This window comes from Phascolarctos cinereus, unplaced genomic scaffold, assembly GCF_003287225.1.
Source record: "Phascolarctos cinereus isolate Bilbo 61053 unplaced genomic scaffold, phaCin_HiC Scaffold_5;HRSCAF=322, whole genome shotgun sequence".
Taxonomy (NCBI): Eukaryota; Metazoa; Chordata; class Mammalia; order Diprotodontia; family Phascolarctidae; genus Phascolarctos; species Phascolarctos cinereus.
Genome location: NW_027555958.1, coordinates 198,982,001 through 198,996,786, shown reverse-complemented (window position 1 = coordinate 198,996,786; position 14,786 = coordinate 198,982,001). Strand labels below are relative to the sequence as shown.

Here is a 14,786-nt window from a genome sequence, read left to right as displayed (position 1 = left end):
CTTCCAAACTTCCCTATCACTTTCAAGGGCTCCACCATCCACCTAAGCCCCAGGTTCATCTTTAACTCCTTACTATCTATCACCCTTCCATATTCAGACTGTTGCAAAGAACTATATGTTTTACCTTCCCATCTCTTAAATACATTCCCTTATCTTCTCTGATATGGCTACCATCCTGATGCAGGTACTTATCACCTCACACCTGGTCTATTGCAGTAGACCTATGCTATGAAGTCCAGCAGACATGAGAATCTCAAAGTGGTGATCTAGTATCTATTGCTTCTTCGTTTTTATTTCCAAATGGGATATGCAATCATAAAAGAGAAGGCACAGTTAGGAATATTTGTCCACACAAAGAGGAAGAATTTGGCTGAGGTGACATTTACTATGGCATGGCCAACATTTTAGTTAGAGAAGATCATCACCTCTAACTTCTTCATTGTATAGCAGCAGAAACTAAGACTCTGAGGGAGTGAAAAGCCTTACCTGAAGTCACCCAAGTAGCTGGCAGAAGAGCCAAACCAAAACTATGAACATCCTCAGATTCCCAGGATAGCTATTATTTTATTTATAATGGGGTCTGAGGAAGCTCAGATATTTACTAGCTGTGTGACCCTGGGCAAGTCACTTAACTTTGCCTCAGTTTCCTCATCTGTAAAATGAGCTGGAGTAGAAAATGGCAAACCACTCCAGTATCTTTGCCAAGAAAAACCCCGAACAGGGTCCCAAAGAGTCAGATATGACTGAAACAACTGAACGACAACAGGCAAAGGTTGGGGTTTCCCTGAATGAAAATTTCCTGTCTTAAAGATTCTAGAATTTTGTTTTTAAGTGTTTATTGATTTTGGACGTTACAAGTTGCATGTAAACTTTGTGCCTACAAAGCTGTTCCCCATTTTTCCTAGGGATGCATTTTTATGAATAAGTTCACACTCTGACATACAGCATCTACTCCTTAATCATCTGTGTCTTATGAAGAAACTGTGGGGAAAACTACTTTTCAGTAACCAGATTTTCTCATGTTCCCATTTTTATTAGTTGTCTTGTGTGTTAGCCTGTGATATACGCTACAGAGGTCAGCAGGGTATAAACAATATAAACTGGTAATTCAACAACTGAATTTTAATGAATAGGTACTATTTTCCTTTGTATCCATAATCTAGGCTTTAGCATTTATTTCAATCTGCCCTAAAAGTGCTTTTATGCTCCAGGTGTGACTCAAATGCTTTTTACCTTTTTCTTTTACAGGGGTTTTTGTTTCTGTTTTTTTGCCCCTAGGGAAGCTAAAAACAGAAGCTGAATTTTTGTTACTATAAATTCCATCATCCATAGAATTAACTTATTTTCCTATTTGAGTGTTTTGCCATTCTTGGAGTTAGCAGCATATATTTCCAAAAATCCAGTATAAATCATCAGTTCTACTGGACCATTGACATGAAGGGATGGAAATGATAATCACTGCATATGTTGAATGATTTCTTTTCTCATCTTTCAGAGTATGCCACTCAGCGAAGGGAATGGAATGAGCAGTTTATATAAACTCCAGGTAGTTACTTTTTTAATCACTTAAAATTATTTTCCAGTGTTATATAAGTATTAATTGGCACTTTTTCCCCTTATCAATTTAGGGAGGTGGAAGTGTTGCTACTTATCCTGGACCCCCTGGTCCTTCAGTGAGTACTCATTTCTTTTAAGTAATCTCACATTAACCAAACAGTGATCATGAAAAGATTCTCAAAGTCAGTGACAGCCTTCACATTGAGTTGCAGAGAAAATTTTCATAGCACAAGGGAAATAATTAAAAGACTTGGGTTGTGGTTGCTAAAAGTTTCTCTGCATTAAAAACAAATAATTGGAATTTTGTCTTACTGTCATACTCTCTGAAACTAAAAACATAAGATCATAGATTAAGAGTTGAAAGGGACATCACAGGTCATCAAACCCAGTTCCCTTATTTTAAAGATGAGAGGACAGAGACCCAGAATGGTTGTAACTCGTCCATGGTGACACAGATAGTAATCAGTAGAGCCTGGGATATTGCTCCAAACACTTACCCCACCAGACAACCCTATTTTTGACTAGATACTCGTCAGGTATTGATTTTTAAGGTAGAAGAGTTGCTCTGGGCACATATAGAGTTTGCATGATTTTTTAGTCATTAATATAATTACTATATTATAAATTACATTTAACATATAAATAAATATATTATTATGAATAATTGTAATTAATATAATAAATTCACCAGAAGATGAGCCAATGCAAACTGAGAGTGGGTGCTATGGTTCTATTTTTGCTAATCACTTAAATATATATTTTAATGCTTTCCCTATAGGGTCCAAAAGGAGATCCTGGTGCAATGGTATGTATTCTTTTGCTTTTTGCTCCTTTTGAAAAATAGCAATTCTTTCTAAATTGAGATTGGGGAATACAGTGAAGTGAGTCTATCTTTCTAAATATTCATCAGTTGACATTTGAAAAGAATTAGGCTTTGGCAAACATAAGAAAGGCAATATACTTATTTTTTGAAAGATCCTTCAATCTTCCTTCCTGACACCTGATATTGTTACTGTCACTGGGACTCATCTCTCAGCCTTAGCCTGTTTCAGAAACCATCCTTTTAACTCAGGAAAGAACACACAAACAGACCTGTTGATAAATAAAACATTTTCTCCTGGTGGGATTTTTCCTATTGCTGATTAATTATTTTAACAGACTGTGGATTTGCCCATTGGTATAGCAATTCCTAGGGGAATTTTTGAACAAAGTTTCTACTATAGAATGCCCTTCTTAGGATGAAATTCTCTAATACATGTGCCAGAAGAAAAAAAAAAGAAAGAAAGGCTGTTTGTTTGCTTTGTAAACATTATGCACTGATCCCAAAGGAGAAGATTTAGTATGCTGTCATAAACCTACTTATTAAAAGTAATGTATCAAGAGGTTAACTCTCAGCATGTAATGAGAATACCTTATCTAATAGCCAAGAAGATGATAATTGGATGCAACATCCCTCTCAACCATGGAGCTCAACTCTAAAAAATCTGCCGAATTTAATTAGATTTCCTAATTCTTTGGCATTTTTTTTCTATTCTGTCCTTTTCAAACATATGTTCTAGCCTGAGTTATCCCCTTTAATGTCCCTTCAACCTTCAAGTATGGATTCAAAAACCAATAGATTCTTTCCCATTGTCACGTGAAATATTTAACAGCTATTTCATTCTGCTTCTATCTGATGAGATTAAATTAATGGATTTTAAGTCAGTGAAAGAGCAAGTCAGAAAAGACAACCATTGCACATCTGACTAAATTTTAAATAGAAGATTGATGAACCCAACGTTTTCTCTTTTTCTTGGTAATTGGAAATATATATTCATAACTTTAAGGACAAAAACAGTTATCGTTCCCTTTAAGCCCTCTTTAGCCAGTGCTACCATACTACCATATTTTCAATTGGATAGATATATAATTTAGTGGTTATCTTTGTTTCCTTACTCAAAAGTTATCGGTTCTTCACTTGTAATATTTTTTATTCTCTGTTTCAGTATCCTAATTCCTCAACCTAATTTAAATCATTTTTTCATGTTATCAGGGAAGTGCTTGCTTATTCAGCCTTTCATTTTCAATCCAAATGACCAAAATGATCTTTTTGAATCATCCAGATAACTCCAAGATGGTAAATTGGTACCAGATACAACATAATTAGCTGCCCTGCTGGCAGTTTTGCTACACTATTGATTCAGCTTTACCCTCATACTAATAGTGCTGTTAATATGAGAAACTAAAAATTCATCGTAGGAAAACAAAAACAAATTCAAATTTATTTAGGTAGGAAAGTGAGTGACAACTAAGATAGACTGTTGGATAGGTGTGCATGAAATTTGAACCTGGTAGATCAGTCAAGCTCCAAATTTAAACTGGGAAGCAGTCTTCTATTTTTAGGGACTTATACAACAAAAATGTGAATTCTTAATATTTTTAATGTGCTTGTGTGTAAAGGGGCGGGTGGAAAGGAGGAGAGAGAGGGAGAGAAAAAGAGATCAGACTGAGCCAGGGAAAACATAATCTAAAATTTGTTTTCAGCATCCCTCTGCCTTGCATTCCTTTCTCACCTGCCCACTCCCAGATGCTTGTTGTAGAGAGGCAATGCTTTAACCAAAAAGCAATAATTATGGCTGGTGGAGTTTTAGGCACTGTAGGAGGAAGGCATAACAGCTGTTTTGAGGTGAAGTTCTGTTTGAATGACTCTCAAGGCCAAGTACCTACTCCACATAGTACGTGGCTTCCCCTTTCTCTAGATTCCATGTGAAGCCCCATCCTTCTTTTGTTGATATTTATATGTTACCATTTCCAGTTATAATAATCTTGTAAATCTTTGTGTCAGAGGAATATCCAACAATTATTTTATGATCTCAGATGTCACATATTATTCCTCACCATAAAAGATAATAAACACTTTGAGGGAAAAGACCACAGTATCTACTTTCAATTTAACTTCATTCAATAAATATTTATTGAGCATCTACTACCCGCCCATGAGACACAAAATTGTAAGACATAATCCCTATCCTTGAAGAACTTGTCTTCCTTTGTAATTATACAAATAATACTCAGCAGTGGCAACATTCCATCTGTTACCTCCATACCTGTGCCTCATGCCTGGAATACACTCCATCTTTACTTATGCCTCTTAGAATCCCTTGCTTCCTGCAATATGCCTTGGATTCCTGCTCATATACCTCTTCTTAACCTGATTCCCCCGATTCTCCCTCCTAAAATGATCACATATATACTTACTGTTTACGTGTTTTTTTTTTCTTCCCACCCTACCCCAACCCTGCCACAGTGGAATGTAAGCTGCTAGAGAGCAGGGATTATTTTGCCAAATATAGTGTCCTGTATATAGTAGGTAATTAATAAATGTTCATAGTATCTTAGTGAATGAGATGGTAAAAAGTCAAGTAGACTGTTCAACTTGAGCCACAGAAGTAGCAAATATCTCAGTGAGGTCCATGGTTCCAGTGTCTCATCATCCTCTCCACTGTTTGAGGATCTTGATATTAGGATTAAGATCAAGAAGACTAGTTATTTCCACACAATATGCCTTCCTGGTGGAGAGTCTCAGTTTACTTAGTGAGCATTGCATAAAAACAAAAGGATTTTGATGTTCCTAAAGTATAACTGGCCAATGAAATGTCCTCCTTCACTTTAACTATGCAATTTGTAGCCTATGTGGAGAATAACCGGTCTGACAAGCAAAAGCTGTCAATCACACAAACCCTCAGCAATCTCTAACTACTACTCGTCCACATCCTTATTAATTCTCATCCTGAGTTTAGAAGGAAATCAAGGTACATCACTGATATTTTTTTTCATAAATTAATAGGAATGTGTGATCTTCTTATTAACCAAATAACTCTGAGCCCCAAGCCAGAAACAAAAGAAACCTCTTTTCCCATAAACTTTTGTGTCCCACTTCTCTCTCTCCCTCCCTCTCCTCTCTCTCTTACCCCCTCTCCCTTTTCCCTCAAACCCCACATTTCAGCAATTACCTGTGAGAAAAGTCATAGCCAATGTCACCTCTAACCATAGGCTGCAACTGCTGACTCATCCAGACCGTAGACTTACAATTCAATTCCCCTAGGATGGCAATTAAAGTCTTTTCCTAGGATGTCTTCACTACAGAATAAAAGATAAACTCAGTTCCTATAAAATGTCACTTTGGACTATTTTTCTTTCTTTGTAACAGTTTATTCACTCATTCTCTCAAGAAAGGGTAGATCAACTCAGAAAAACCAGATTATAGGTGACAAGGTTGCTTGGTGAGCAGAGAATGAGAGCAAGGTTATGTTAATGTTCCTAAAACGTGGCAGGCCAGTGAAATGTCCTTCTTCTCTCTAGCTATGAACTGGTGTTGCTTATTAGCATCAGATCAAGTGGACAGGGTTAGAGAAACACTAACAACCTCATACTCTTTGATTCTCCTTTTAGGCACTGTAAAGTCTAATGCCCTGTTTTCCTTTGCCAATCACATATTACTCTTTTCAAGATGATTTATCTCATATTAGTTACATTTAGATTGTTCTCTTCATGGTGAGATTTTGGGAGATAGTCAGCATCAATAAACTATGCTTTGAGGCTTCCAGATGTAACTGCCAAAAAAGAAGCAAACAAATCCATGTGCACACAGTGAAAGCAACACTTGCCATGCATTCATATACCCAGAATCATTTGTCAAGAAGAAAAGACTAGGAAGATGGGGAAGAAAGGACTTGAAATTAGCACAGATGAAGCATGTTTTTTATCAGTTGCCTCCTCCATTGTAGGCATTTAGCTTGAGCCTATGAACCATTCAGGGAAGCTGCTGATGCTAGTGAAATTGAGAAGGCACTGTCTTCTTTCCTAGATGTCATCATTTGAGAGTAAAGATGGGGGAACTTCAGAGCCACCTTTGAAAATAGAATTTCTTAGCCTAGGGCTACATATCTTCCCCTGCCCCCAACCTTTGCTGTGAAAAGATTTCAGGGGATTCTTGATCTTGGATGGAAAAAATTTAACATTTTTATTTCCACTAACCTCAAAATGAAATTTAGTATTAACTTCAGTTAAAAAAAAAAACCTTCTGAGAAGGGATTTATAGGCCTTACCACAGTGCCAAAGGGTTCCATGAAAACAGAAAGGTTAATAGCCCCTGCTCTAAAACAAATGTCTGATTAGCTTAGTCTGGGTCCAATTTTCAGCAAAAGTTGGATCAAAAGCATTCCTAAAAATTGGACTAACTAAATACTAAATTTTTATTACCCATAGACACAAACAGATTGGTGGAGCCTCTATCGAGGAGCCTCCACTCTTTCAGAAACATGGACAGAATACATTTCCTTTATACCCTCTCTCCAGAGGGAGAAGGATAAAATGACATAACAGGATAATTAATGGAGGCATTGCAGATATGACAATGATGTGTATTGGCAAGGTGGAAGAAGGCAATCAGATCAAAATCTTTGTGTAGTTTGACATTCTTGGACTTTGTATGTGACTACATGGAATTCCCTACCTTCATCATCTGGAATTGTCTTTCCACTGGCCTAGAGTTGGAGTTTGTGTCTTCTTCCACATCATCTCATGCCAGATTGGTACAAAGTGATTGAGTCCTACCCTTGTATGGCTTGGAAGTCCACGAAGCCCGGGGTAGATCCCTAAATAGTTGGGTGGTGGGAAAGAACAATGGAAATCAAGATTACTTAAGAGAATTCACCCCAATTAAAACTAACTAGGTTCTTATCTTAGAAAGTGACACTGAGGGTCCCCCATGTCTATTCTAAAGAGATTCATTCATGTATTCAACAAGTATTTATTAAGCGACTACTTGGTGCCATTCACTGAGGTATATTCTGGGGATACAAAATAAATAGTCTCTGGACTCAGAGATTAAACATTTTTTGATGTTACCCACAGAAGACGAGAGGTAGTGTGATACAATGGAAAGAATGCTGGGTTTGAAATCAGAAAACTTTGGATAAATCACTTAATCGCTTGGGGCCTCATTTTCCTCATCTATAAAATTAGGAAGTTGGACTATATGACCTTTAAGTTCCCTTCCAGGAATGTCTGATCCTAAAGTATCATCTCAGTGTGCTAGTATCATCAGCAATACATTCACAAGCCATCTCTTCAAATAGGTTATTTAAGCAACTCCTTCATATCATCCATTTGATTCTTATTTGTTTTATTTTCAGAGGTAATATTTTCTGACCTTGTGGGTTAGAAATTATGAGAGTGCATCCTGCTTGGAGACTACTATCTCCTACATCCTGACTATAGATATTATTCTCGTTTGGCTGACTGGTTGCCTATTAATGGACATTTAAAAATTTCTAAAGCCCCAGTGCGTGAAAGACTATCAGACTACTTATTAAATGTTCATTAATGAGGATAGGATAAGAAATCATAACAGAAATTTGAGACATGGCAATGTTTTCAAAGTAAATTGGTGTTATGTCTGCCCATGTTTGTGCATAAATACATTTGCATTATATGCAATTATGGAAGTTCTTTCCTATGTAATTGTATTTAAATGCCCCAGTGTCCTAAAAGGGGAGTTTAATATGACAATCATTAACTGGATTACTTTAAAAAAAACAAAAACAAACTAATATTCATCTTTTCCTACTTGTAAAGTCCCTTCTTGAAATTTCTTTTATATGCTATCAACTTAATCCACTCTATTTACCAATCCAAGTAGACCACAGACTAGAACATGTAAAACAATCAAGTAAAATGAAAAGTTCTTATGTCTTTCCTGTGTCTTAATGACCAACAGTGTGAAAAATTCCCTTCTTAAAGTACCAGAAATGTCAATTTTCAGGCGTTTCTCTTAATAAAACTTTCACAATACACAGGCCCCTTCATAAAATAAATAAGGACTATAAACTTCATTGGGTGAGTTCTGTCTTCATCCACTCTTGAAATGTGTGGACAAATTTTCTAGTAATCAAACAGCCCCAGGTGCTTCTATAATTGGCAGACTTTGTTAGAACCTGTCCATTCATTCTAATTCTGCTTGAAATTGGTCTGGAGTTGACCTTGACCGCTAGAGGGATTCATTCTGATTAAGTTCTTAATCAGAATTGAAACAATCAGGAAATAAACATACACTGCTCTTGGGAATGACTTTTTCTTCAACAATTTTTAGAAAAACAAACAGCAATAATGCATAGACAGATAAAAGGTGAGAAAATATATTTCTATATAAATTTAAGCTTTACAAAGCAACCCTGTATGTTAGATAAGTGTTAAGTATTGTTATTGTTTTACAAATAAAAAAAATGAAACTCAGAGAGATGAAATGATTTGCTCATGGTCACACAGCTAATAATTGTAGGATCTGGGATTAGAACCCAGACCTCCTAACTTAAAGTGCTCTTTTTATTATGCCATGCTGCTTTCCTCCATCATTGGTAACACCTTTGTTAGCTATAGCTCTAATCAGTACTTGGGTTTTCTTTGCAAAGATGTACCCTGTTATTGTTGTTTCAATACTTCAAGTACCTATAATTTCATCAAGGTTGGGTACTTCCTCCATCAATATAGCTCACTATCCCTCTTTAATTGAATAAATGGTCTTTAAGAGTTGATCTGGCCAAAACAATACATTACCTTGTGGCCAACATGGTGATGAGTCTCTCCAGACTTAACTAGAATACTCTTCAGACATGTATTCCTTTCCCAGACCTCTACTCGAAGCTCAGTCTTTCTATCTTAATCAAACCCATCAGAACTGCTCTACCCTTCAAGATCTCAGGGTCACATCCATATCACAATGATGTGTTAAAGTTGGATTTTAGTCAAGATGCTGTTGAATGAAATATTTTAAAACACTTTAATCCCGGTTACTCTTTGTTTTCTACTTCTGGTTTTTTTTTTCTAGGGAGAACCTGGACCCATGGGGCTCCCAGGACTAGAAGGATTTCCAGGTGTAAAGGTAAGACTGTCATAAAGCACCTGAATTAGAAGTATTGTACTGCTATTTGTCAGCCTGTCACAATGTTTTCATTAACAGAAATGTTCTGCTGTTATTTATTTCCAAGGGAAACTCCTTAATTTAAAAAGACAGCAAGGACACTGACAGATGGTTGTCTTTATCTGCAGTTGTAGATTTTATGTGGAGTTAGATAAACCTGTCAGGAAATATGACCCCAAATATGAATATATATATGTATATGTATATATATATATATATATATATATATATATATATATATATATACACACACACACAGAGAGAGAGAGAGATAAATACATAGAAATAAACCTATATTTATGGAGTGAATATACACATGTGTGTATATTTACATATGTATATGACAGAGAAAGAATACAAAAGCAGCATGACATAATTCAGGGATTCTTAACCTAGGGCCTGCATACATTTTAAAAATATTTTATAATTATTTCTTTTTTTTTTCCTTTGTAACCTTACCTGTTTTATTCTATGTACCTAAAAACATTCGTCTGAGAAGGGATCCCTAAAACTTTTCCATATTGAAAAAGTGATTCATGACATAGAAAAGGTCAAGAACCCATAGCATACTGCTTATTGCAGCCAGGAAGACCTGAGTTCAAATCATGCCTCTGGCATATACCAAGCTATGTGACTCTGGGGAAGTCACATAACCTCTCAGTGCAGTAGGCAATTCTCTAAGACTAAATGTTGCAGAGAAGGTGCTGACCTATATTGGTAGAGGGAGTTTGCTTATCTGGGAGTTCCTTGTACTAATGAAATTACAGGTCCAGACCCTATCCTTATCCCATGATATACATATATGTACATATATGTATATATATATATATATATATATATATGTATACACACACACACATACATATATGCATGTGCATGTCTATATACATATTCATATAGAGAGAGAGTTAGGTGTCACAGTTGATAGAGAATAGGATCTGGAGACAAGAAGAACTGAGTTCAAATCCATTCCCAGACACCTACTAGCTGTGTGACCCAGGGAAAGTCACTTAACCTCTGTTTGCCCCAGTTTCCTCAACTATAAAACAAGGATAATAATAGCACCTAACTCCCAGGCTTGTTGTGAAGATAAAATTTAATATTTATAAAGCCGTTTCTAAGCTTAAAGTGCTATATCACTGCTAGCCATGATGATGATGCCATGCATGTATGTGTACATGTATGATGTAGGTCTTCCTGTAGAAAACAAAATTCTTCTCTCAGAGAAACAAATAACTGGAAGTACACTTGAAATAGTGTATTCTAAGTTCCCAGTCATACATTATTATGTATGAAAAGTGGAAACTTCTACTTCCAAATTAATGCACAAAAATAGAAAAATAGGGCAGGTAGGTGGCACAGTAGATAGGGTGCTGGGCCTGGAACTGGGAAGATTCCTCTTTTTGATTTCAAATCCAGCCTCAGACACTTATTAGATGCATGACCCTGGCCACTCACTTAACCGTGTTTGCTGCAGTTTTCTCATTTGTAAATTGAACTAGAGAAGGAAATAGGAAACTACTCCAGTATCTTTGCCAAGAAAATCCCAAATGGGGTCACAAAGAGTGAGACATGACTGAAATGACTGAACAACAACAAAAATAGAAAATAACTAATTAAAAACTCTTATTAATGGGAAGTTATCCTTGTTAGGTAGATATAGAAACTCTATGGGCTTCTAACACATATATGTAATATACACACAAATATGTTATATATGTATGCATACACATGCCATATTTATATATACATATGGAACTCCAGTTTAAACAACATCAGTTACAGAATCTGATATTATTACTGTGTCTAAGGGAGAGGGAACAGAATCAGTAGCAATATTTTAAGTGTCTATAGGAGAAACCATTTAAACAAGGGTTCCAAAGGTACGTGTGTATACATGTATGTGACTATATATCCATATATATATGCACATACATACATACATGCATGCATGCAGATGTATATATCCATACATGTGAATGCTGAAATAAGGGGGTGGGGGAAATGTGACTACTTGCATGAACTCGTGTTTATTTACCATATAGGAATGACTAAGAGTGATGTAGGCCTTCCCGTAGAAAATCAGATTTCTTCTCCAGAAAGAACATTTATATGACATAAGTCCATAAACACTGATATCTATGTGTACCATAGAAGGGTAGGAGAAACTCTCACTAAATTGCAAAAGTATTTCAATTAATTATTTTTCCATTATCACCCATTAACTTAGAAGCAACAGTTTCCACTGTTGATAACTTAAAACTAGTTGCTCAGAGTATAATATTTAAAAGATATATCCAAATTTTGTTCCTCCTTGAGAAAGACTATGCTTTCTTTAGAGAGGTCTACATAATAACCATAAAAACAGCATTTATATAGCACCTTAAGGTCAGCAAAGTACTTTATAAATATGAACACATTTTATCCTCAGAACAACTCAGAGAAGTCATTATTATTATTATTCTCATTTTAAAAATGAGGAAATTGAGGATGAGAGAAATCAAGTAACTCATCTAGAATCACACAGCTGGTTTGTAGCAGAATTTGAACTCAGGTCTTCTGATTCCAGATCTACCTCTTTGTCAACTGTACCACCTAGCTGCCTACATTTAATTACTAGTATATGTAGCATATTAGATGATGCCTCCATTACTCAGTCAATATTATATTTCTATGAATCCAGAAAGTGGTAAATAAACATGAGTTCATGAAAGCAGCCAGTTCCCCATTTTCTACTCGTTCCATGTTTCTTCCTCCACTTATGAACTTGACACACTTTGAGCAGACACAAAGGTGTAATGGAAAGATCATTGGAGTAGGAGTCCAGAGATGTATGCCTTAGCTCCAGCTCAATTACTAAATAACTACGTCACTTTGGGCAAGTTATTTAACCACTTTGGGCCTCAGTTTCCTCATATGTAAAATTAGGGGGCTGGATTCAGTGCACTCTAAGATTCCTTTGAGCACTAAAAAATCCTATCATCCTACTTATGGTCACCAGCATTTCTTTTTTTAGTATAGTCAACTGCTGATGACAGTAAAAGTTACCTAGGATACCAGATTACCTCATTTTCAAATGACTCTCATGAGAGCAATTGAACCAGTGTACTGTTAAGAACAATACAAGCTAAGTTTTCTTCCAGCTGGAGAAATGCATATAGCTAGAACACTTTTAGTTGTTGATATTTTCATTTCCACCCTCCACGCAGAAAGATAAGATTCTGTGCAGGTAGATGTTCAAGATTTTCAATCTTCTGACTAATGGCTTTTTTTAAGCACATAAAAAATAACTTAGCCATTGTTTTAACACTATTTAGCATTGCCTACATCACTTTTAGTCACTACATTTCTAATAGCCTAAACTTAGCCACAATATGTTTAGCTTTTTGTTTTAAATATTCACATTGGAAAAATAATAATTTGAATTCTTAGTTACATTAAAGCCAATGTTTTTATTTTTGTTTCTTTACTAAGAAAAAAGGAAAGACCTGGTTGGTTTTATTTGTGTTATTATTGTTCAGAACTGGGTCTAAACTTGTGATTTCATCAGTGTAGGTACTCTTCATAAGAAAACACTGTCCACTGGTGCCCATAGGTAACTCATCCACAGCTTATAATCTTCAAGAGTTATCTGGGGGCACTAAAAGATTAAATGACTTGTCTAGGATTATAAAGCTTATATGTGCCAGAAGAAGTACTTAAACACCATAATCCTCCTAGCTCTAAGACAAAATCCACTGTCGGGTCCCATCTCTGGTTATACATGTTAATTATTTTTTCATGTATGCTGCACCCCCAGCTACCATCTATTAAGATTTAACCAGATGTAGAAGATTATTTTAACCAGTAACTTCATACCTAAGTATAGCATTTCTCCCCCACCTTCATCAATGATTTGATTTTTTATGGTTCTACAAAGAAGTTTCTGAAAGGATTTGTCTTTTTTATTTCCTCTGGTCAGGGAGATCGAGGCCCAGCTGGTTCACCAGGAATAGCAGGAATACCGGTGAGTTTATTATATTTCACAAGAGGTGAAATTATTGTAAATTATATCTTGTTGGTAAACTTACAAATTTATGGTAAGATAATTAATGAGGGTTAAGAATGAAAGAACAATTATCGTACCAATTTGGTTGCCAGACATAATGACACCATTTTCCCTCTTCCATTGTAAAATTATCCCCTTCAATATATTTTCAAGTTCTTAATTTAGTAAAGATTCCCCTATTTTCCAAGGAAAACTGGTTTCTATTCAAAAGTAGTTCACCATCATGGTCATTTCACTGAAAAGGATGCTTCTGTGTTTATTACTACAATGTTCATGCACACACTTTTTCCTCCTCTCCATTAGGGATCTATATCATCTCTGACCAGACTGAGGTTTATAGGATCCCACATTATCACCACCATGTGGTTCTCCATTCTCTGTCTTTTTTCTTCTCTTTCCTTCATTTTCTATTTTGTATATTAATATGCTCTCTCTTTTCCATGTTCATTCTATTGAACTTCCAAAGCTCTAAAAGGCTACTGATGATAAGCAATGTATAAGTACACAAGTGCAATTTACAAATGCAAATTGGGCTTTTCTCTTCTTTATTTTATCTCCAAGTCCCTAGTTATAATCCTTGGCATTCTAGAGATGATATCTGGTAGCCCCATTGTTCATGCACTTCAAGTGGCTTGCAAAAAGCTATAACCTGCCTTAGGTTTCACTTAGCCCAGTTTTATTAGCTGAGCTTTATTACTGTTAATGTATCCTCATAAATTAGTCCTTCAATCCTCTCAATCATTTTTGTTGCTCATTGGTGTCAGATATTTTAATCTATTCAAGGTCTCCTCAAATGAATAGAAAGTATGGCACAAAAGGTTGGAATCATTTAGCAGAACCCTGGAGATCATTCTAGTCTTCATTCAGGTTGCTCTAATTAAAATTTTGTGGTCACGCTTCATGAATAAAGGACCATTTATCCTTTTGCTAGGTGCCCCTGCAGAGTAAGTTCATGATAACTTCACAGAGAAGTCATTGGGAACATAGCACTTCAGGCAGCTGTACAAATGCAGAGAGAAAGATGGCAGACTCCCGGGTAGAACCAGAGCCATTCCCATTCTCCATTACTCCATCAAGCTACCCATAAGATATCAAGAGGATCAGAATGCATCCTTAATCTGAATGCATTGTGGAGCCTCCTGATTCACAACACTTGTTCAAATTGTTTTATACTCCAGCAAGAGAGGGAACATGGAATAGTGGAGAAAGGGCTGGCCTTAA

General features: G+C 36.0%; 1 protein-coding gene across 1 annotated transcript in view; it reads left to right on the top strand.

Moving 5' to 3' along the window:
- Window positions 1-14,786, top strand: part of COL19A1 (collagen type XIX alpha 1 chain) — a 397,465-nt gene that overhangs the window by 338,518 nt on the left and 44,161 nt on the right. Inside the window, exons 40-44 of the mRNA XM_021000213.2 lie at window positions 1,496-1,546; window positions 1,629-1,673; window positions 2,336-2,362; window positions 9,425-9,478; window positions 13,479-13,523. Coding sequence (XP_020855872.1) covers window positions 1,496-1,546; window positions 1,629-1,673; window positions 2,336-2,362; window positions 9,425-9,478; window positions 13,479-13,523 — 222 coding nt within the window. The remainder of the gene's footprint in view (window positions 1-1,495; window positions 1,547-1,628; window positions 1,674-2,335; window positions 2,363-9,424; window positions 9,479-13,478; window positions 13,524-14,786) is intronic.